Raw genomic sequence first — 24285 nt, 5'->3', positions numbered from 1 at the left:
TTAGGACGAGACATCGTAAGGGTACGCAAGGTACGAGAGCAAATCAATGGGCCCCACGACACCTCTTAGGCACAGCGACTTGACCTCGGGTGGGTCATCGTGGGTGAGGTCTATCTGGGAACGGCTCACCGACCACCTAGTGTCAACGTGTTCAGGACAAGCATACTTCAAAATGGTCGCACATCCTATCTGAGCCCTTGACCTGACATCATTCAGGTGAAAGAGAACTGCAACAGCGTAGCTCAGAAACACATCTCTCCCTCTACAGTGCACTCGAGAGATCCAAGCACAACTGTCTGGGATGTTCCGTGTTCGACAAAACACAAGACGATGATAAACCAGCACCTTCAGTGGAGAAGAAAGCCTTTTTGGACATTATGGATGAACAGCTTTTCCAGGATGATGGAAACAACTGGGTGGCTCCACTACCCTTTCGCCCCGCTAGACGTCGCCTTCCTAATAACAGGGATCAGGTCATAAGCCGTCTCACATCACTTCCTAATAACAGGGAGCAGGTCATAAGCCGTCTCACATCACTTCCTAATAACAGGGAGCACGTCATGAACCGTCTCACATCACTTTCTAATAACAGGGAGCAGGTCATGAGCCGTCTCACATCACTTCCTAATAACAGGGAGCAGGTCATGAGCCGTCTCACATCACTTCCTAATAACAGGGAGCAGGCCATGAGCCGTCTCACATCACTTCGCAGGACTTTAGACAAAAAGCCTGACATGAAACGTATTTTTATTGACTCACGCATAAGATGCTGGATAACGACCAAGCCGAAACACCACTAGAGGGAGACAAAGAACGCTGGTATCTGCCCATATTTGTTGTTTACCATCCACAAGAGCCTGAGACCATACATTTTGACCTTGTAGAGCCTCACACAGAAGCAGACATTCGACCAGACGTCACTGCCTTCACCACTAAGGTTTCTGGAGCTCAAATCGGCTCTCATCACTTTGAGAGGTTCACAAGCTGGAAAGCTCTAAATCGAGTCACAGCAAGACTCATTCATGTTGCCAGATCCTTCCATGAAGGTGCGGACAACACCAGCTGCAGAGGCTGGCATGACTGTAATAAACCATGCAGTACAAGTGAGTTGTTACAAGCCAAAACAGCAATCATTCACTGTGTGCAACATGAAGCCTTCAGAGAGGAATTCAAATGCCTTGAAAAAGGAAAAGAGTTCCCAAAACAAAGTACACTCAAAAAGCTGAACCCGGTGATTGATGAGGATGGGTTGCTGAGGGTGGGAGGCCGCTTATCCTCTGCCGACATGTTACAAGACGAAAAACATCCTCTCATCATCCCACGGACACATCATGTCGCCACCTGCTGGTAAGACATTATCAAGAGCAAGTGGCTCACCAGGGCCGTCATTTTTCGGATGGAGCTATTCGAGCAGCAGGCTTCTGGATTATTGGGAGCAAACGTATGCTATCATTCACAAGTGTGTCACCTGCCGCAAAGTTAGATGGAGGTTAGTTGACCAAAAGATGGCTGACTTGCCTGGAGACAGAGTCACATCTGAACCGTCATTCACCAGCATTGGACTTGATGTGTTTGGACCATGGAATGTCATCATGGAATGTCATCATGGAATGTCATCACTCGTCACACTAGAGGTGGTAGTGCAGACTCCAAGGAATGGCCGGTGCTCTACTAGAGCAGTCCATATGGAGCTCATCGAATCCATGTCCACATCCAGCTTCATCATTGCGCTGAGGCGTTTTTTCTCTATCTGTGGTCCAGCAAAAGTGCAACGCTCTGATCGAGGTACAAACGTTATAGGTGCCTGCAGGGAACTGGGTATCGACACAAATGACTCAGAACTGACTAAATACCTCTCAGACAAGGGATGTACTTGGATATTTAATCCCCCACACTCATCTCATATGGGTGGTTCTTGGGAGAGACTCATTGGGGTTGCCAGACGTATCCTAGATGCTATGCAGTTTCGGACGGGCTCCACTCGTCGCACACATGAGGTCTTGAGCACTCTTATGTTTGAAGTTATGGCAATAATCAATGCGAGACCCCTAGTGTCAGTGTCAACCGACCCTGACATGCCTGCCATTCTCACACCCTCAATGTTACTGATACAAAAGACCAGCGCTACCTCAGCCCCTTCTGGATACTTCAGCATGAATGACCTTCATGGAAAACAGTGGAAGCAGGGCCAGTGTCTCGCTGACACCTTTTGGAAAAGGTGGAGACAGGAGTACCTGACAGCGCTGCAGAGATGCAGAAAACAGAGAGCATAAAAAACAAATGTAAAAGTGGGAGATGTTGTCTTATCGAAAGACAGTCAGGTGCACAGAAATTACTTTGTGGTCAAACCCTTTCCCAGTACTGACAAAAAGGTTTGGAAAGTAGAACTAAAAATTGTCAAGCAAGGAGCTGCTCAGATTTCTGAGACCAATCTCAGAGATTGTTGTTCTTCTTTCTGAAGCCTCCTAGAGACAAAAGATACAAATAGAAAAATAACACTATTCTTCACACATGTTTTATTTCATAGTGGCACAATTCCATTATACCAGGCGGGGAGTGTGCTGCCATCCTGTTAGAAGGTAACAGATGATTTTATTACAGTGGTTAAGATTTTCATTGTGTTCCATGATGTTTATCGCCCCCTAGTGGAGCTTTCTGGTACTTAGAAAGACTACGGAAACAGGAAGTAGAGTAGTCGTTCTGCATGCAGAGAAGCAGCTAAAAAGGTTGTTTTATCATGTGGAGTTTTCATTCAGGTCTCTATTTAAAAATAACACTGTCTTTGGCAGGAGAAAGACCAGAAAGGGTTAAAACTATAATTTTGATGTTGTGAATGGTCAGTCCTTACATCCATAGCTCAGTCTATGAATTTGAATGTTTACATTTCTCCATCCTCATCCCTCAGATGTTCACCAAAACAAGTGTCTGCTTTGTTGTTGTTGTTGGAATCCCAGATTGCTCCTTTAATTAAAGTACAATATTATTATGGTATTAAAAAGCTGTTTGCTGAGTAATAAGTCCACAGTCACAAAGGAAGTGTATGTAGATCCACATGTTTTTAATCAATGCTCAACATTTCACCATGAAAATCATATTTTATGCAACACAGGAAAATGGTAAGACTTTGATCTTCAATACTTTGGTCTTGTTTATTCAGCAACTTCTTTTCCCTGTAAGAAGAAAGAAATAATATAATGGATCAGTAATAATAATGAACATGATAAATATATGGATAGAATATAATGGATCAGTAATAATAATGAACATGATAAATATATGGATAGAATATAATGGATCAGTAATAATTATTAACATGATAAATATATTATGATCACTTAAAGAATACTGTATAATGGAACAAGCATTTTAGGCTCAGTCCTCAGCTTGGATTTTCCATTTTTAAGTACCAGCTTAGTTTGAAATAACCATATTTTTTGCCCTACTTAAGATGTGATTCTTAGAGATCTTCAATAGAGTTGAGTGTAAAAGGTCTGTATTGAAGACTGAATCATAGGTGGTGTAGATGTGGTCATATCTGAACATGAGTCAGGTACAGGTCTAGCAGCAGATCTGTACCTTTCCAGAGTCACGGGTCTTGGCTCTGAGCTTGTTGACCTGAGTCTCAGCGATGTCAGCACGCTCCTCAGCCTCCTCCAGCTCATGCTGAACCTTCCTGAACTTAGACATGTGCTGGTTTGCTGCTTCCTCCTGGGTGAGGAAAAGGGAGGGAGAGCAGAACATCAGCATTTATCATATAATTTTTTCTAAAGATAAATATGTTTTCGATTGTATGCTTTCAGAGTATTTGACTAAGTTTGTGACTCACTGCTTCCTCAGAATGCCTCTTGTAGGCCTTCACTTTCATCTGCAGCTTATCTACCAGGTCCTGAAGTCTGTTAACGTTCTTCTTATCCTCCTCAGTCTGTGAGAGAAGATCAAAGAATCAATGCCCCAATAGTTTTATACACAAACCTGTCTGTGTGAAGAATGCACTTTCTCTTACCTGGTAAGTGAGCTCCTTGACTCTGCGCTCATACTTGCGGACTCCCTTGACAGCGTCTACACCTCTTCTCTGCTCGGCCTCCACCTCAGTCTCGAGCTCACGCACCTTTGTGAAAAAGATAAACGTAGGCATTTGTTTGAGCTGGTGAAATCAGATGTAACGAATCTTTGTAACACAGGTAATATTCTACCTAATCAAGGAGGTCTGTTCCTTTTCACAATTTTTATTGAAGTCGTCTGTTATTATAACAACATTTCGTTATCAAGGTCAGTGGTTCCCAAGGTGTAATTTACATTTCAACTGTTATGAATATTGATAGCAACAGCAGGGTAAACTAACATGGAACCGTGGAAATTGTGTACAATACAATGTAATAATATTAATCCACAATTGATGTTCTTAACCCTTAGATTGCACAACATGAGCCTGGGAGTATCTCTACCTGCACATGACCATCTGATCAGTTATCACTCCAGTGTTAATCTGCTAAATTGTAATTATTCACTTACCTCCTAATGCATTTTGCACACAATGTATATAGACACTTTTTTTTTTCTACTGTGTTATTGACTTGTTAATTGTTTACTCCATGTGTAACTCTGTGTTGTTGTCTGTTCACACTGCTATGCTTTATCCTGGCCAGGTCACAGTTGTAAATGAGAACTTGTTCTCAACTAGCCTACCTGGTTTAAATAAAGGTGTTCTCAACTAGCCTACCTGGTTTAAATAAAGGTGTTCTCAACTAGCCTACCTGGTTTAAATAAAGGTGAAATAAAAAAATTAACGGTGATATTGGTATCCACAGTACTCAATCACTGATCATTTTTTCCCAAGTCAATTCATCTTGTATTTGTGATATATTGTATATGACTATTTATACATTGTGGCATGTATTTAGCAGTGTATAGTTCAGTACCCGTATGGCCTCTAGAGGCCGACAGTGGCCTGTTTTGATGTCGTGAGGTTGCTTCCACCACAGATAGAACAATGTTTCTACCATGGGGAGCTCGTGCTATGGCATTTATGAAGAGACTTTAGCCAAGTGAGTCAACAGCGAGACAGAAGCACCGACATAACATTTATGTCATGAATTAATTTGGCAGGTAAGTGGGAAAGCACCATATTAAAGACAGTAATGTTTCCGTCTAATGTAAATATGTTTGTTAAGATGTTATGTTGTTTTTTCACGTTTTTATGAACTTGTGAAAGTCCGCTAGCCTACAAGCTAATTTAGCCGTTAGCCTTTTAGCTGGTAGCCCCGCATAGCAACGCTAGCTTCCCTAGTAACGGCCCTTTTGCAGCAGAGTGAATGAGACATGAAGCTGATAGCGATCTAGAGAGAGAGAAATTAAACAATGTAACTAGATGAAGCCTAACAAATGATTACAATGAGATTAATTTGATTAATGTACAGTAAATTATATCGTGTGTTGATATTTATTGAGAATTGTTATTTGTTATTATTATTACTATGAATGAAATGGCAGTTTAGAAGAAGTCTGCCAAGACAACTGTACAAGCCTGAACGAAGCAACTAGATAAATACATTTGTATATCTTTATTTTAAGGTCTTGGCTACAATTCTTCTCAACTCCACTCAACAACAATCACTGTAGCTGGAGACCCATATCTCCCTCACTAACTTTAAGCACCAGCTGTCAAAGCAGCTCACAGATCACTGCACCTGTACATAGCCCATCTGTAAACAGCCCATCCAGTTTCCTCATCCACAAACTGTTATTTTATTTTTTGCACACCATTATCTCTACTTGCACATTCATCTTTTGCACATCTATCACTGCAGTGTTTAATTGCTAAATTGTAATTATTTCACCACTATGGCCTTTTTATTGCCTACCTTCCTTATCTTGCCTTATTTTCACACACTGTACTTTTTCTCTATTGTGTTATTGACTGTATGTTTGTTTATTCCATGTGTAACTCTGTGTTGTTGTTTGTGTCGCATTGCTTTGCTTTATCTTGGATGGGGGGGTCGCAGTTGTAAATGAGAACTTGTTCTCAACTAACCTACCCAGTTAAATAAAAGTAAAAAAAATAAAAAGGTTTTTAAAGTGTAACATATTCCCCAAAATGTATATTTTGAAGATAAATGCATCCTGAATTAAGCTTTTAAAACTGCTACATTTTCTCTCCGCCACATGGCAAAATGTGTAGAATTTCAAGGAATTAGCTCTAAAATAACCAAATGCCATTTCTGTCCAAAGGCAAAATGAATAGAATAGCTGAACATTTGTTTTAAAACTGCAAATGTTGTTTCTGATGCCAAAAGGTGAGTTAAAAATGTCCTTTCCCAGGGGCCGAGACATGATTAGTCCAGCCATGCACCGGAGAAGTCGAAGAAAATCCAAAAGATGAGGACTTGTAGACAATCCCATTGCGACCATAGCTAGCTAAGCTCATGCACAGAAACATTGGGTCTAACAGTTGTGCTGAACTGCACATGTTCATGCAGTCAAAAGCACTCCTTCGGTAGATAGCTGTTTTTGATGAAAATTAAAACGTGTTAGTTTGTTACTTTCACTAGGTTGTAGTAATGACAGTTTCAGCTACTTAAAGTTGCACTCCATTAGACATTGGCTCGAAATCTAGGTCTTGCCCTTAGATTTCAAGAAAATTAACAAAGAAGGATGAATTTTTCACTTCTCCCATAGACATCTCAAACCCTGGTCTGGTCTAAAATCGCAAGCATTCCCAGAAGTCTTGCAATGTGCACCTCTGGGTTTAGAAACACTGTGGTAAAACTACCTGGATGCTATTTTTACTGCACTCTAAAGTAGGAATTGTATTCTGATATTATGAGGGGGTCACTAATGTAATTTTCTATCACAAAAGGGGTCCTGTGTCAAAAAGTTTAGGAACCCTTGATCGAGGTGGTTGAGGGTGGCAGGTATCCTAGCAGTTAAATGTTGCTGGTTCAAATACCTGAGCCTTCAATGTGAAAAATGTGTTGATGTCCACTTAACCCTAATTATCACCTATCTGGTGTATATGACAATAAAAACCATTTTAATTCATTGAGAGAAAGAGTCTCCTGTGTAATTTTAAATGATCAAATACATGTCCAGCAATCAGTCCTTCAATCCACCCTAATCCACCCTGCTGGTAACTCACCCTGGACTCCAGTTTCTGGAGCTGCTTCTTGCCTCCCTTCATGGCCAGATTCTCAGCCTCATCCAGGCGATGCTGCAGGTCCTTGACTGTGACCTCCAGGTTCTTCTTCATCCTCTCCAGGTGAGAACTGGTGTCCTGCTCCTTCTTCAGCTCCTCAGCCATCATGGCCGCCTGGAATGGTAGTTTGTTTAAGTTATGCACAAATCATAACATCCCTCTGACATCTTTATTGTGGTTAACCAGCCCAGCTACCCTTTCCCTTGAGGACAAATAAAATTGATGTAATCCAAGGACTCACGTCAGTGATGGCCTTTTTGGCCTTCTCTTCTGCATTCCTGGCCTCCTGGACGATGTCGTCCACCTCTCCCTGCACTTGTACCAGATCAGTCTCCAGCTTCTTCTTGGTGTTCAGAAGGCTGGTGTTCTGAAGGAGGAAACAAGACGATTTGTTTGACTCTCAAGAGAACTGACAAGTCACAAATTCTGAAAATGTGAAAGTAAGGACTGTCGAATTCCAGGTGTGTGTAAATAGTATGCTTGGTTGAGTTTCATTAGAAATGGCATTTGACCAATACCTGGGAGTGCAGCAGTCCAACACGCTCGCTGGCGTCTACCAGCTCAGTCTCAGCCACTTTGCGGCCTCTCTCTGTCTGCTCCAGAGCAACTCTCAGCTCCTCGATTTCAGCCACCATTAGGCCGTTTCTGCGCTCCACCATGGCTGCCTGCTCCTTCATGTCCTCTGCAGCGCGGACGGCATCATCAAGGTGCAATTGGGCATCCTGGGGTTCACAATGACATACGTTCATTAGGACTTGTGGAAGTAGGGCTGATAGAAATGTTCATTGTGAAGAATTTACTCAATATCCCTACCGTTCTACAGCACATAGTTCAATCTATTCAATTCCTCTGTTCTATTATTTTCTAGATTCACAAACAAATCCCTCTCCATGTTCATGTATTTGAACCTGATGTCCCAGTCCCTTTACCTTGAGCTGTCCCTGGACGTTCCTCAGCTGTTTCTGGGCCTCAGAGGCCATCCTGTTGGAGTGGCTCAGCTGGATCTCCATCTCGTTCAGGTCTCCCTCCATCTTCTTCTTCACCCTCAGGGCATCATTCCTGCTCCTGACCTCAGAGTCCAGGGTGCTCTGCATGGAGTCAACCACCCTCTGGCTGTTCCTCTTGATCTGCTCCATCTCCTCGTCTTTCTCAGCGATCTTCCTGTCCACCTCACCCTTGATTTGGTTCAACTCCAGCTGCACACGCAGAATCTTGGATTCCTCGTGCTCCAGTGTTCCCTGGACAAACAGAAGCAGTCAGGCCAATTGTGTTCAATACATTTGGATGTAGGAATTATATATATGACTACAATAAACTCCAATACAGGGATCATTGGACTGTAGCTGGTGTTGGCTAGTGTAACAGTGCTTTCCCCATCAAACAACTGTAGTTTGTACCTCAGCCTCCTCCAGAGCGGTCTGGATCTCAGACTTCTCAGTCTCTACGGTCTTCTTGGCCTTCTCCAGCTCATGGATGCTCTTGCCAGTCTCTCCAATCTGTTCAGTCAGGTCAGAGATCTCCTCTGCGCACACACATACAGGAGCAGTTTAGACTTGGGGGATTTTAAGTGGATATTGTCAATGTACTGAAGTTGACATTGAATCATAATAACCATTAATTAATTAACAACACTTCATATGGTCTTGCAAATCTAATTGCCCTCCACATCCTTTGGGGTTTCAAAGGAATAGTGATCACAGGTAAAATATATATATATATTGCACTGTACATGAAAACTCTGAAATGGTGTAATAGTAGTTTTGATGTTTGCAGTTCCCTCCATTTCCAAAACACTAGTCAAACATGAACCAAATAGAACTGCTGTCAAATGCTCACGTTGCAGGTTCTTGTTCTCTCTCTTCAGAGTCTCCAGATGATCCAGAGCCTCCTCATAGGAGTTCTTCATCTTGAAGAGTTCAGTGCTCATAGAGCGAGCCTCCTTCTGAGCTCCTTCCAGCTCAGCTTGGCCCTCCTCATACTTCTGCTTCCACTCTGCCAGAACCTAGGAGAATCCATGGGATTTTCATCAGAAGTCATTGATGAAGAGTTTTGAATCAGAAATATGCTACAATTATACTACAATTCATCATATTTCAAACAGTAAATATCAGCCTACGGTGAGGTTTATTAATTTTCACCTTGTCAAAGTTCCTCTGCTTCTTGTCGAGGTTGGCGGCCATTGCGTTTGCTCTCTCAACATCAATCATGAGGTCCTCCACCTCTCCCTGCAGCCTCTGCTTGGTCTTTTCCAGGGAGGCGCACTTGGAGTTGGTCGCCTCAATGGTCTCCTCTGCCTCCTGCAGACGCTGGGCCAGCTTCTTCCTGTTGGACAACAGAGGGAGGTTTTAGGGGCTGAAACAAATGTTATAATACATGTTGATGTAACATTTCCTCAGAGCCCCCTACCACCATCACCATCAATCCAATCCACCCTCACCATCAATCCAATCCACCCTCACCATCAATCCAATCTACCATCACCATCAATCCAATCCACCATCACCATCAATCCAATCCACCATCACCATCAATCCAATCCACCCTCACCATCAATCCAATCCACCATCACCATCAATCCAATCCACCATCACCATCAATCCAATCCACCATCACCATCAATACCCTATATTTTAGTTTTGCTGATCTGTGGGACTCACTTGGCCTCCTCCAGCTCCTCTGTCCGCTGGATGGCATCAGTTTCATACTTAGTTCTCCACTGAGCCACCTCACTGTTGGCCTTGGACATGCCGCGTTGCAGCTCTGCCTTGGCCTCCTGCTCCTCCTCAAACTGCTCCCTCAGGAGGTCACAGTCATGGCGGGCAGACTGGATACCGTGGGCCAGTGCATTTTTAGCCTGTGAGAGAGAAAGACAAAGAGTGATTGGAGAGATAGTCAAACATTATAGTAGAGCTCTCTGAGGGTGGTGTAGTCACCATGTACATGAAGATATGTCTTTAAACCAGTGTTCTCCAACTGGCGTGGCACAATTTTATTTGGCCCCTCAAGTTTTCTGAATAAAATAATATTTTGGCGGGGGGGGGGGGGCATAAAAGACTGTAAAAACACCAACAAATCTGCTCCGTGATTTTAGTTTTGGAAATCTGTTCCAAAGTATTCCCATGCACAACAGACAGATCTATGTGATCAGAGGCGTCATGCCCATAGGGGGAACAGGGGCACGTGCCCCCTCAGATTTGTCCTGTTGTTGTTTCTCTGTAATACTACTAGTTACCTTGCAATTTTCTGAAGTTGGCTTTAGTCAGCCCAGATACCATAGGTTCCCAAAATCCCAACAAGCCATTTCAGGCTATCAATCAAGGTAGAGTGGCTAGCTTGTCTAACTATCTTAGCTGGCATGCCTGCTAGAAAGGCTGGTAGACTTAAGAAAAGCAAGCAATAACTAAATGTACTGAATGAGTCTCAAATTCCTTCCAATCTTTTACCCAGATTTTAGCAGAGATGAAGAGAAGCATATTTAGTTTCTTTAAAAAAACAACCACCAGTCAGTTGATCAAGTTACAGACAGCTGAAGAGGTATGCTTAGATATGTTGAAAAACAGACATATATATTTTTTTTTACATTGAATTAAGTATAAAGATTTTGGCTATAGATTGCAGGAAAAAGCTGTTTCGGGTGTTTGAAAAATGCAGTATGTTTTTGTCAAATATTATATATGTTTATGCTTCTTCCGTTCAATTGGCAGTCTACAAATTATTTGTAATTATGTCCTGACCATCCACTCAAGAAAAGAAATCAGCACATGGCTGAATCTAGTTGATGATCCCTGCACTAAACTCTGGGGTCGGTGGAGTCCATCTTGGGTCCCTTACCTTGACCTCCTCCTCAATCGCCCTCTTCAGCTCCTCCACCTGCTGGGTGAAGGCCTGTTTTCCTCTGGTCAGCTGAGACACCAGGGCTTCCTTCTCCTCCAGCTGGCGGCCAAACTCACCTGTAGGGATAGAGGGACATCTTGTTAATGACGTCTTTGTTTTCTAAGATTGAAAATGTATTTTTATGTATCTTGGGGGCAATGTTGTTCGGTGGTGAATAGTACAATAGAAACAATGTGGACCAGTAGAGGCTCCTCAGAAAAGGAAGGGGAGGACCATCCTCCTCAGTGAAATCACATTGACTTCAATACAAAACCAAGGAGGCTCATGGTTCTCACCCCCTTCCAGAGACTTTCACAGTAATAATGACAACGTACTGCAACCTATCATAGCTCTTGCAGCATGAACTGACATGTTGTCCACTCAATCAAAGGAACAGAGAATGAATCTAGTACAGAAAGCATATGCTACAGTTAGCTAGCACTGCAGTGCATAAAATGTGGTGAGTAGTTGACTCAAAGAGAGAGAAAGAACATAGTTTAACAGATTAATTTCTTTAAAAATGAAGGAGAAGCAAGAGAGAGAGGGATGTATTTTTTTTTCACTTTCACTTAGCTAGCAAATGCAGCTAGCTAGTTTAGTCTACTCAAACACCCGGCTCAAACAGAGAGGGATGATATGTTAGTTAGCTGTCTGTGGCTATCCAACAATAGAACTCTTCCAAGCCAAAGTAAGCTTTTGGTTTTATTAATTTATTGCCAGCGGGATCCATTGTGTAACTGCTAAACTGCTTGCTGACTGTACTGCATTATTGTAGCGGGTTTACTAAAGTGTTAGTTCCAGTAGCTACGTTGACTAGCTATGACGTTAGCTAATATGGTGACATCGATTTAGGCTGTGTGTAGCGGTTAGTGGTTATGCTATGAAGGTTTGGCTTGGAAAGTTTTTTTTTGTTGCCTGATCACAGACAGCTGATGTGTTTTGCACTGAAGTCCAGAAGGTAAAAGGTGAGGCGAGAAGGAATTATACCACAAGCAAAATGATCATGCTGTTTGTATGTGGCTTCTATGAAAGTGAACTGTGTTTTTCGTGTGATCGGGGTATTCATTCCATCGATTTCTGTTGAAAAACGTTTCTTAAACGGAAGCAAACGGAACAAAATTAGGATAAACATACCTGAATTTGTCCAATAGAAACTCTTGTTTGCAACTGTTGGACTAATGATTACAACCTAAATCAGCTGGCTTGCAGGCAAGAGTGTGCAAGGCGGTATTGAATGTATCACGGTCTTTCATCTCGATTACTCAAATTCTTCTCTCTACCTGTGCACATACATTGTAAACTGTCATTCATAGGCTAGGTTGAAGCAACCTCATGATGGGGGTATTTGGAACATTTGAGTATCATGTAGTACTCTAAACCTATCGATGTTACATTGAGCTGGATGAATCGAATATGAAAGAGTCATCCAATCTGCTGTAATAGAAGTAAGGCCAAGCTCCTAAAAAAAATGATTGTCCTGCTTCATCTTAAATATCACCGACCGGCACTAATGTGGACTATGGACATAAATCCCCAACACATTTTATTCTGTTCTACTGAAGGAAAGCATTGGCTTGTTGTTCATTGTTGATGGTACCATTTTCTGTCAGGAGTCTGGCCCTCTGTCCGCTGATGTCGTTGACCTGGCGAACATTCTCATCATTCTTAGTCTTGAGCTCACTCAGCTGGTCCTCAAGAGTACGACACATCTTCTCCAGATTGCCCTGTTAGTGAAACATGTTCCATCATTACTTTATATATGTGATTCCTGTCAACTTCAGTTCAGTTGAATGATGATGTAGTTGACCTTCCTCAATACTGCTTGATCAAAACATCACTATTCACCTTAGCCTTGGCGACGGCCTCCATGTTGCTAGAGAGGTCATCAATCTCCATCTTGTACTCGCTCTTCTCCTTCTCCAGCTTCTGCTTGACGCGCTGCAGGTTGTCAATCTGCTCCCCGAGCTCAGCCACACTGTCGGCCTGCTTCTTGCGCAGAGCGGCGGCTGTGGCCTCATGCTGCAGGGTGGACTCTTCAAGATCACGACGCAGCTTCTGGAACTCAGCCTCACGCTTCTTGTTCATCTCAATCTGAGCAGCAGTGGCGCCTCCGGCCTCCTCCAGCCTCTCGCTGATCTCCTCAAGTTCCCTGGAGAGATCAGCCCTCTGCTTCTCAACCTTAGCCCTGGCAGCACGCTCAGCCTCAATTTCCTCCTCCAGCTCCTCAATACGGGCCTAGAACAGGGGACAGGAGGAGGGGGATGAACACTACAATACAGTTGAAACAATTGAACCTCACAAAATAATAATAGTATGTATATTTTGCATTAATGTGTTAATACAAAGACCGTTAATATATTCAGTAGAGTGTCCAAGGCAGGATCCAAACTACCATTTTGATGCACCATCTTTACAACAGCAAGAAGCACCACGTTCCAACTTATTCAGCCATCAGAATCTATCGGGAAAAATGTGTGCTACCAGAATAATGTTTTTCAAGTCTGTGCTTTTCTGTTCTGGAGCTTTGTACCTGGGTGAGTCTGGAGCTTAGACCCCTAGATCCTCTACTGTACCTGGAGTTCCTTGATCTTCTTCTGCAGCTGAGCTCCCAGAGACTGCTCATCCTCAATCTTGCTGAGGAGCTGAGTGGTCTCAAACTCCTTCCTGAGAAACACAAATTCGCCGATTGCAGAGTTAGTTTTGGTTCGATAGTGTAAAGGGAGAGCATTATACCATTCATATTGCTTTTAAAGGAATACTTCAGCATTTTGGCAATGTATCTACTTCCTCAGAGTCAGATGAACTTGTGGATACCAGTTGTATGTCTTTTCATCCAGTATGAAGGAAGTTAGAAGTAGTTTTGCTAGCCAACGCTTACTAGCATGCTAGCAGTTACCATATAATTCTAGTCATTGCGCTAACATTTAGCAACTTTAAACGGCATGCAGAGACGTAAAAAGGAGTTCATCTGGCTCTGGGGAAGTAGATAAAGAGCTTCCAAAATCCTGAAGTATCTCTTTAAGAATCACATGTATATGCTGATTCACAATTACAAGAATTAGCCAAAAACAACCATTATAGCAGATAATACTGTAGTCATTTGTTTGTGTTTACTTCTTGATTTTCTCATCAGCTTGCTGCTTGTCATTCTCCAGGTCCATTATGGACTCCTGGGCCAGTTTCAGATCTCCCTCCAGCTTTCTCTTGGCTCTCTCAAGGTCCATACGGAGCTTCTTCTCTTGCTCCAGAGAACCCTCAAGCTAGAAGATAAAAACACATATATTGTTAAAATCTAAACAACTGAAGATAATATCATCTTACATACTATCATGGCCAAAATGTCAAACTCCACTCACGTCGTCCACTTGCTGTTCCAGCTTGGTCTTGGCCTTGGTCAGAGTGTTGACTTTGTCCTCCTCTGCCTGCAGGTCATCCAGTGTCTGCTGGTGGGCCTCTTGGAGGGCTTTCTTCTCCTTGGTCAGCTTGGCAACACTCTCATCCATAGACGCCATCTCCTCTGTCAGGTTTTTAACCTGTAAATGGCCACAACATAATTATAATTATACATAAAGGGACAATTTAGTTTGTTAAATATTGCATTCATTTAATTTAGATTAGAAATTAATCAACATCTACTGTACTATAGATTCAACACTAGATGGAAGTGTACACCATGGCTATGTTTCGAATGGAAGTCATAAATGAGGGCGATCAGAACATGCAATGAATGTGGGGAGTATCCCGCAACTGAAATTCTACTATTGTGTCATAATATTTCCTGCACCCACAATACAACTTGAATTCCATTTCTGTTAAGCTATGTTTTGAGTTGTTTAATGTTTGGATTATTGTTGGTTAGACCGTCTATAGTAAAACACAAGACCTTGTTTTCAGTGGCGTGCTTCTCCTTCTCCACTTTGGCCAGGGTCAGCTCCAGGTCATCAATGTCCTTCTTCAGCTCAGAGCACTCATCCTCCAGCTTCCTCTTCTTGGCAGTCAACTCAGCATTGATCTCCTCCTCATCCTCCAGCCTCTCGGTCGTCTCTTTGAGTTTGGCCTCCAGCTGGATCTTGCTCTTGATGAGCCCCTCACACCTTTCCTCAGCATCGTTCAGACTCTCTCCTTCCTGGTTTCAGAACAGCAGAAAAAATCATCAGCCTAACTTTATTTATGAAAATATAGACTTAATTTAGTCAAATTGGTCAGACCAAATCATGAAATATATAAATAATATGGGCAATAACAGTATGTGTGTGTGTGTTTAAATGTTTGTGTAAATGTGCCCTCCTGAAGGTCGTTGCTCACTCACAGATGCTACTTGGAGTGCCAGGTCATTCTTCTCCTGCATCAGGGCCACCAACTTCTCCTCCATTTGCTTCTTCGTGGACAGAGCCTTGGCCAGGTCTGCTGTCATCTTCTCATAGTTCTCCTTCATGTTGGCCAGCTCCTTCTCAGTCTCAGCGCTCTGCAGCAGGGGCTTGATCTTGAAGTACAACTTCATCCATGGCCAGGTTTTCACATTCATGAATGAGCGGATGTTGTACTGGATGGCGAAGATGGAATCTCTGGTCGACACAAAGGACAGAGTGGCATGTCAGTGACATCCCACTGGGAAGAGACGTCAGTTCAACATCTAGTTTTGATTTACATTTGGTTGAGTTGTCAACTGACGTGAATTCAACATGAAATCAACAAATTATTTCACCATGTTATTGGTTTTCGGTTAAAAGTTGAGTGAAAAAATATGAAATTCCCTAAGGTTGATGATATTTTTGAAATCCACTTTTTTACAATATTATCACATTACATTTTTTGGTTGAAATTATGTAGATATAACGTGATTCGCGTTACCATTTTTTTACCTTTTGGGATGCTTTAAAAAGCGTCTGTCTGGGAGTCGAAGAACAACAAAACCTCTAACCCCTTTTGTTAACAGCTGAGGAATCGGTGTAGGGAAATGTAACCACACTTAAACTCATAGACAGCTCTCTAGATGCAATGACTGACAGTCATGCTTGGCTCATGAGGAATTTTATGTTCTTCAAGAATGAATGGATAAATATCACAAATTTAAATTACAATCGAACAGCCAAATCCCAAACTGCAGCTATAAAGCTAGAATCCTTTAGTTGCTACATCCCTTTTCTGGACTAAATTAATTAACCCAAAAGCTTTAGTAGACCATTATAAGATGTACTTTCTCATTCTGAACAACTCACAGCATATACAGTATGTAATCATAATGCATTAGATACTGGTGGTTGACAGAAAGCTTTGCCAAGATGTCTACTATTCCTCACCTCCTCTCCATCATCTTGGTGAACTCTCTCCTCATGAGGAATCCACGACTGAGAGCCTGGACCATGCCGACCAGAGTGGCCAGCTTCTCATCTCTCATCTCCTCCAGGACACCCAGCAGACCGGCTTTGAAGAACACCTGAGACACAGGTTAACACGGTCAATGGAACCACAGATTGTAACAGAACGGATTGAATGGAAAGAGGGGAACAACACCACTAGATTGATTTAAACAACATTAACTTTGCAACGGTTACAAACAAACCATGGGATGTGTTGTTTCCAAGTTGTTAGTTATTGTACAGTTGTATATTAATAATGTACACAGATACAGATAACTGCAGCCATACCACTATAACACAATGCACATGATAATGACTTTAGTTTCTCTTCTATGCTTGTGATGTATGAATTTGAAGAAAAACACTACAATTTTCCATTAGTTAACTGAAGAAGAAAGAAGAAAATAATGGATATACCAACTGAAGAGATTTTAAATTATCATTGAAGTTGTGCTTTGACTGACCTTGGTGTGTCCAAACTTGTAATCCTCGTGATTCACATCAATGGACCCAAGCAGCTTCTCAGAAGCCTTCTTGTTGTCCATGAACTGGCCCTCAGGGATGACGCTGGCATTCAGTACTTTGTACCTGAATGAGGAGAAATGTGTAACATATGTCAAGTTGTAATATGTTTGTTATATTACTTAAAAGTTAAGACTATTCTGATGCTGGGAAAACCCTTGGAGCAGATCTTTCTGTGATTGTGTATGTATGTGTGTGTGTGTGTCTGTGTATGTGTGAGCATGTACCTCTGCTTGAAATCAGCATAGATGATTCTGCTGGGGAATCCCTTTCTGCAGATCCTGATACCCTCCAGTACACCATTACACCTGAGCTGGTGGATAACCAGGAAGTTCTCCATCAGACCTGGTAAAACAAAACAAGTCTCTTTTAATACTCATAAACAGGTTATAGATTGGGATTGTTAAGGTTACTGATAGTGTACTGATAAGATGACATATTTAACTCAATATTTCTTGTACCTGGAGTCTTTGACTCATTGGGGATCAGGCAGCGCACAAAGTGAGGATGAGTGCTCCTCAAGTTGGTCATCAGCTTATGTAAGTTCTCCTGTAAGAGGGTTACAAACCATTTTCTCAGGCCGACTGTAATTTAGAATAATTGCACCTTTTGAAGGACTGAATCTACACATTTCAAAAGCTCACCCTGAACTGGGAAGACACTGTCTGCATGGAACCACCCTTCTTCTTGCCTCCTTTCTTGGTTGTATCTGTTAAAATGGGGGAAAGTAAAAGATAACTAGAAAAGTAAATTTCCTAGAGCGGGTGGAATAAATAGAATAATTTTAAAAGTATGTAAGAAATCTAGAGTGGTCTTGTCTTCAGCAAACACACTTATTATAAACCAGAGAATCTCTGGTTAACTTCATACTTATCTAGAGGCAAATGCTGCCAATCAGATTGTGTAGAATAACACCTATTGTATGAGTAAATTAATCGAGTGTATGAGTAAATCAACACAGTGATTAACCCTAAGAAATTGTGATATATTCAGACTTTAAAGAAAATTGTAACTGGTGCTTAATTAAATCTTGTGACGTGATGCTAGTCTTACCCTCAGGTGGGGCAGCAGGATACAGGGCAGCCAGAATTTTGACTCCTGACTTCCCGTACAGTTGACAAACTGAGTCGTTCAGGGGGTCCTTGTTCTTCTCCAGCCATCCAGTGATGTTGTAGTCCACAGTGCCGGCGTAGTGGACCAGGGAGAAGTGGGCCTCTGCCTTGCCTTTGGCAGGCTTGGGCTTCTCAAACGCCTGTGTTTTGCCAAGATGCTGGGAGTACAGCTTGTCCTTGAAGGTAGTGTCTGAAGACTTGGGGAACATGCACTCCTCTTCAAGGATGGAGAAGATGCCCAATGGCTTTACGAAAAGAGATGTATATCAAATTAGTGATATTTACACTTTGGATCACATTCATTCCTTTAGTAAACATGCTGTTATAGGATTATATTCATTTAGAGGAACATAATAGGAAACATATTGAGATCTCAACAGTCAGATGCTGATAATATCTCACACAGCGCTCCATTTGAGCTTTGCTGTTGAGGTCCATTATAATCATCACAGACATCTTACCTTCTCAATAAGCTCAATGCAGGCAGCCAAGTCCATGCCGAAGTCAATGAAGGCCCAGACGATTCCCTCCTTCTTGTACTCCTCTTGCTCCAGGACGAACATGGTGTGGTTGAAAAACTGTTGCAGTTTCTCATTGGTGAAGTTGATGCACAGCTGCTCCATGCTGTTGTACTGTTGATGGAATTTTAAAGGGGATCATTTCATCATACAAGACTGTAATCCATCTCAATCAGAACTAATTGTCTTGTTCTGGTCTCATACTCACATCAAAGATCTCAAACCCGGCAATGTCAAGCACACCGATATAGAACTGCCTTGGATTCTTGGTGTCCAACATCTCATTGATACGGATGACCATCCACAAGAACATCCTCTCATAGATGGACTTGGCCAGAGCCATGACTGAGTTATTAACCTGGAATGATAATACCTCAAATGAATACGTGAGATATTGACCATGTCCAGTGATGAGGTGATGATACATTTGGCAAAACAACAACACTGTTCAAAAAAATCAATGCACTCGTCCCCAAAATAATTCCGGTTCGCAGAGAATGGTAGATGCTTTGTTTGGCTTCCTTACCTGAGGCACAGTCTGTCCCTTGGTCACATACTCGTTGCCGACCTTCACTCTGGGGTAGCACAGAGCTTTCAACATCTCAGCTGAGTTCAGGCCCAGCAGGTAGCCGATTTTATCAGCCACTGGAGAGAGAACCAACAACAACAGACTCAGGGACACAAGATCACTTTTTCATGATGTCAAACTGGCAAAATAGTTTGGATAACTTCTTTGTGGGGTAGGTTTTGATTCACCCACATCCATCATTTCAAATCATTTGTGGAGGTTGTAATTTGTCTCCAAAAATGATCTCCTGCCTGACTTTCATGTGGCACTGTCTGTCTTAGGTGTTCTATTTCTATGTTGGGGAATGGGACTAATGCTCTACATATTGTATATCTATGAGTGGGACTCACCCTCTGTGCCGTCTGGCTCGGCCTGCTCCTCACGCTGCTTCTGCTTGAATTTCAAGTTTCCATGGTGCACTACAGCTCCTGTCAGCTTGTAGATGCCAATCTTCTCATCATTAGTGAAGCCCAGTATTGTAATGGCATCCTGACATTAAAGAGGAAGTACAACAGAGATGAACTGAACGGTAGTTCGGTCAGTTACACTACAGTTCTGTGCTGCTCACTGCGGAACAAATGAGATAGATAGATTTGACTGGCTTCTCTGTTACACATGATTACGCTTGGCAAACACATTAGTAGGTGGCAGCACAAAATGAGTTTTACACAGTTCCACAGGGCACATAGTGGTGCTCTCTTGTGGATGTCTTACATGTATGTGCCTCAAGGCGAAGTGTGAAGGCATGAAGTGTTCCTTGAGGCACATGTCTAACAAACACAAGGCATTTAGAATCAAACCAAAAATATCTGAAAATTCTCAACTGCCACCAAGTTGGAATTGCACAGCACATTCAGTGTGTATGGTGGTCCTATCCATTCTATATCTAGAGTTTGGTTAATCCTTTGTTTGACTCACATCTGTGGCATCCAGCTCTTCCTTGTCGTCGATGCTGGCCACAGCGATCTGACCCTGGCTACACATGGGGAAGTCGTAGGGGTTGGTGGTGATGAGCGACATTTCTGTGGACAACGGAGAACAGCTTGTCAGTTAAATCTCTTAGAATTCTGCTGTTCTAACTTTACATTATCTATCCCTTCTTTACTCAATAGATGGACTCAAGGATACATGTAGTATATAATGAATAGCATTAAAGAGGAGACTGAGACTTGTGGACTTGTGCATCACAGTGTATTACTTGATAGATATTTCCCAGAGACCTGACCCATGCCTAGATGCCTTGTTATCTTGGATGTAATCATTGTAATAGTATTATTAATTTTGACTATGAATATTTTTTAGAAGTTCCACAGATGGGGGTGGGAATAATTTCCCATGAACCTCTACTTTGTCGTACCAACTATGTCAGGTTTGTGGCCTGTCATCATCTGGAAGAAGATGTGGTAGCCTCTCTCATCGGGCAGCTGGAAGGACACTCTGGACTTCTCCAGCAGGTCTGAGGGTGAAAGAGAGAGAGAAAGAGATTGTAATATTATATTTAATTTGATGATATGATCTCCTAAAAATGATCTGTGTGAATTTAGGAAAGCATTGAGAAACAATCAAAACCAACTCACAGGTTTCAATGTCAGCTTTAGCCAGTTTACCACCTTGGAAGTGAATCCTGATGAATTTACCCTGTTGACGATTATGGGGGTTATAAATAGGTCAACAAATTAATCTTAACATTTTACTTTGATAGACCTCTTTAAATGTTACAGTTTGTTGCACATCTATTGAAATGACAATAGGGAACTACTGAAATACATTTTTCCAATATAAGGTAACTTCCACAGTATGCCCTTCATACTTACAAAGCGAGACGAGTTGTCGTTCCTCACTGTCTTGGCATTACCGTAAGCCTCCAGCAGAGGGTTAGCTGCAATGATCTGATCCTCAAGAGACCCCTGATTGAGTCAAACACAAGTTGCTCAGAAACTGGTAAAGCACGTTTTTCTCGATTGAACACTTTTTTTGAAACATGATTCAACCAAACCGAAATAAGAAGTCAAACACAAGAACAACTTACCTGCATTTTGCTGGGGTCTACTTCCTTCTTCTTCTCTCCACCAGACACTGCAATGGTGGCAAAGTACTGGATGACACGCTTGGTGTTGACAGTCTTTCCTGCACCGGATTCTCCGCTGGTTTATATGACAGAGAAAGAGGGGTTTTAGTTACATGTTTGAGTGTCAGATTGGCTTTCACTAAGAAATAGCGTAGAAAAATACACTGTTCACCTGTGTTCTGACATAAGTCTATAACAAATAATCCTTCTCATCGACTCGTTATTACACAGAGCCTGATGCTCTAATCCATTCATAATGTCATGTATTTCATCACACCAACTGACCCAACTTATTACAATAGAAACACTTTCTCAAGTGACATTTTAGTAAACAACTTACGTAATCAGGACAGACTGGTTCTCCTTATCTGGAACCAAAAAACATATTGCTTATCATACTCAAAACACATGGGGACATTATTGTATTCATAGCATCATCATGAATTTCAATTTGGAACATTTTCCATTCAAGGGTAGTGAAATTAGATATTCCCAGCAAACTGTTCGAACCTAGACTAGAAAACAGTAGATACTTCCCTAAAGCATATTTCAACATCCCATCCATCCAACCAACCATCCATCCATCCATCCATCCATGAGAGCTCTTACCAATCAGCATGAACTGAAAGGCGTTGTCAGAGACGGAGAAGATATGGGGTGGAGCCTCCATCCTCTTCTTCCCTCTGTAGGCGTTGACAACCTCTGCGTCGTACACAGGGAGCCACTTGTAGGGGTTCACCGTGGCACAGAAGAGCCCAGAGTAGGTCTGGATGAAAGCATAATTACATTAGGAGATTAACAAAATCAGATTGACATTTACCTGGATTTATGTGAGGATGTGGGTGTACTTTGGTAAACTGATGTGGGTCTACTGTATTGATATGTTTTGGTTTCTACCATTTAATTATGTGTAGTACTGTATGTGTGTATTTATTATGTTCATGTATGTGTGTGTTTGTATGTGCAGGTTTCTTACATAGATCATCCATGCTGCATAACGCTCTTTGAGGTTATACAACACAGAGGCTTCATTCAGGTAGGTCATCATGGCCATGTCCTCAATCTTGTCGTACTTAGGGGGGTTCATCTCATAGATGTCTGCATCTTTGAACACTTTTCCTTCCTGAAACAGTCAGACATCTAGATTACACACAGATCAAAGTGGACATGACTGAATGATGTTTGCTCATTAAATACAATTACAATTGTTAAACAAATGCATATCAACATGTAATCCAACTACTTTGTTTTCAGCCACTGACAATTCTTGACTAGTCAATAACAAAAAAATCTATGCCATTTTTAAATAGCTGTGTTGATGTGATTGAATGTTATATTCTGGCTCCAAAAAAACAAGAAATCCTTCATAATATTTATTTTGTTTAAGATTTTATATTGAAATGTTTTTGATCATTTTGATGATTTTTCAAGAAATTGAATAATTACACAAACTTGAATACTTTTCAGATCAGACTTACATCCTTAGTGCCGTCAGGTTTCGTGACTGTCACAGTACACTTCCCGTCGGCCCTGGCAGTGACCAGACCCTTAAGGTACAGCTCCGCCTTAGAGAGAATAGAGTAGATGTCACGGGTCAAAATTTTGATTGATGACCCTATGTGAACTCTATGTGAACCCTATGTAGTGATGACGTGTGCATGTCTTCTGGTCAGGCAAGCCTGGTTAGGTGGGGGCTATGGGGTGAGTAAGGGTCCCTTTGACAGGCCGTTAATGATTGATGACCCAAGCCTGATAGACAAGCCTGGTTAGGTGGGGGCTATGGGGTGAGTAAGGGTCCCTTTGACAGGCCGTTAATGATTGATGACCCAAGCCTGATTTATGACCCTATGTAATGATTTATGACCCTATGTCATGTAGAAGGGTGCATGCCCTGGGTTGAGTAAGTGACCATGTGTCAGGTCAACCTGTTACTGTTTCTCACGGTTTGGGTTGGTTAAGGCCCCTTATAAAGCCGCTGAACAATACCTGTTTAAGACTGTACATGATAACCCCCCTGAATATTAAACAAAAATGACACCTATGCCAATTTTAGGGATGTTATGCTCGGCTTGTCATGAACCCAGTGACCAAAGCCTTGAAGAAGTTCTGTGTGAAGCTCCAGAATGTTTTAAAGGATTTTTGGGTACGAGTGAGGGCCACATGTCTTACATATTCCACCCGGAGGATTCTACGGTAAAGATATTCACAGACCGTGGACCCAAACCCCTTTATCCTGCAAAACCTGGGAGTTTTCCCCCGGCTCTGGGGATGAGAGAATGGCTAAACATCAGGCTGGCTCTTTGTAAAATTGAACAGGTCCTAAGTGTTACAAATGTGCCAGGATATGCGTTGGAAGAACAGGTCTGCGGCCGCAGTGATCTCAAGGCTCTAAGAATTGCTTCAATGGACTATAGCCCTGACAACAAAGTGACAATTTTAGCCTGTGACCTTTATGATAAGGCTAATGCTACAAAGTCTGTCAATTCTCCGGTAGCTTCCAGAGCCCGCAAACATGTAAACTTTTTTATTCCTGTGTTTAGTTTTAAATGGGTGGATTATCCAATTTTCATAACACTTATGAATAAGCTGGACATTCTCTTCCAAAATGGGGAACAGTTAAAGCGCTGGGCGAGGCTTTCCTTGAGACAGAGTCAAGACCAAAAGGCCCGACGGCGGATCTACCCCTGGAGTGAAAACTTACCATGTGTTGATGGACATAGCAAGAGAGCCTTGCCTTTTGAGGGTGAACTCGACACGGACAATTGCGGTTGGTTGCATAAGCTCCCAGGATCTGTAAGAAAGGCATCGTAAAATACCTTAAGAATGTAACGATATAAAATGTATGTACTAAATATTTTGAATGAAATAAATGGTTTTAAAATCAGAATCTCACCACGTTATGAACTCTCGCGTTTGTTCACTCTTAGCGCAGTCTGTCCCTGAGAAAAATCTTGCGGAAAAAGCCATGTGCGCGCGCATGTGCGTGAGGGAGTTTTCTGTAGTGGCTGTGTGTGTGTGTGTGTGTGTGTTTCAAAAACAGAAAAAGGGGGGCGGGTTGTTTGTTAAAAAAAT

General features: G+C 42.1%; 1 protein-coding gene across 1 annotated transcript; it reads right to left on the bottom strand.

The window, feature by feature from the left end:
* Positions 1 to 3037: 3037 nt before the first annotated feature.
* Positions 3038 to 22336, bottom strand: LOC116358995 (myosin heavy chain, fast skeletal muscle). The gene is made up of 38 exons (XM_031811586.1): positions 22190 to 22336; positions 21823 to 21979; positions 21554 to 21581; positions 21175 to 21289; positions 20960 to 21052; positions 20723 to 20783; positions 20503 to 20601; positions 20064 to 20167; positions 19496 to 19634; positions 19104 to 19222; positions 18786 to 18935; positions 18521 to 18691; positions 18001 to 18304; positions 17592 to 17656; positions 17409 to 17496; positions 17175 to 17292; positions 16890 to 17013; positions 16366 to 16502; positions 15375 to 15630; positions 14949 to 15191; positions 14422 to 14598; positions 14180 to 14325; positions 13639 to 13729; positions 12911 to 13300; positions 12663 to 12789; positions 11024 to 11142; positions 9850 to 10046; positions 9331 to 9514; positions 9029 to 9194; positions 8590 to 8714; positions 8122 to 8430; positions 7711 to 7914; positions 7434 to 7559; positions 7136 to 7306; positions 4004 to 4108; positions 3827 to 3922; positions 3577 to 3708; positions 3038 to 3170 (listed from the first exon to the last, which is right to left on the bottom strand). Exons 1-38 carry the CDS (start codon positions 22298 to 22300, stop codon positions 3150 to 3152), a joined length of 5568 nt encoding a protein of 1855 aa, XP_031667446.1. The 5' UTR covers positions 22301 to 22336; the 3' UTR covers positions 3038 to 3149.
* Between the last annotated feature and the right edge of the window lie 1949 nt (positions 22337 to 24285).

This window comes from Oncorhynchus kisutch, unplaced genomic scaffold (assembly GCF_002021735.2).
Source record: "Oncorhynchus kisutch isolate 150728-3 unplaced genomic scaffold, Okis_V2 Okis01b-Okis20b_hom, whole genome shotgun sequence".
Classification (NCBI taxonomy): Eukaryota; Metazoa; Chordata; class Actinopteri; order Salmoniformes; family Salmonidae; genus Oncorhynchus; species Oncorhynchus kisutch.
The sequence above is the reverse complement of the archived record's forward strand: the minus strand, read 5'-3'. Positions and strand labels throughout refer to the sequence as shown.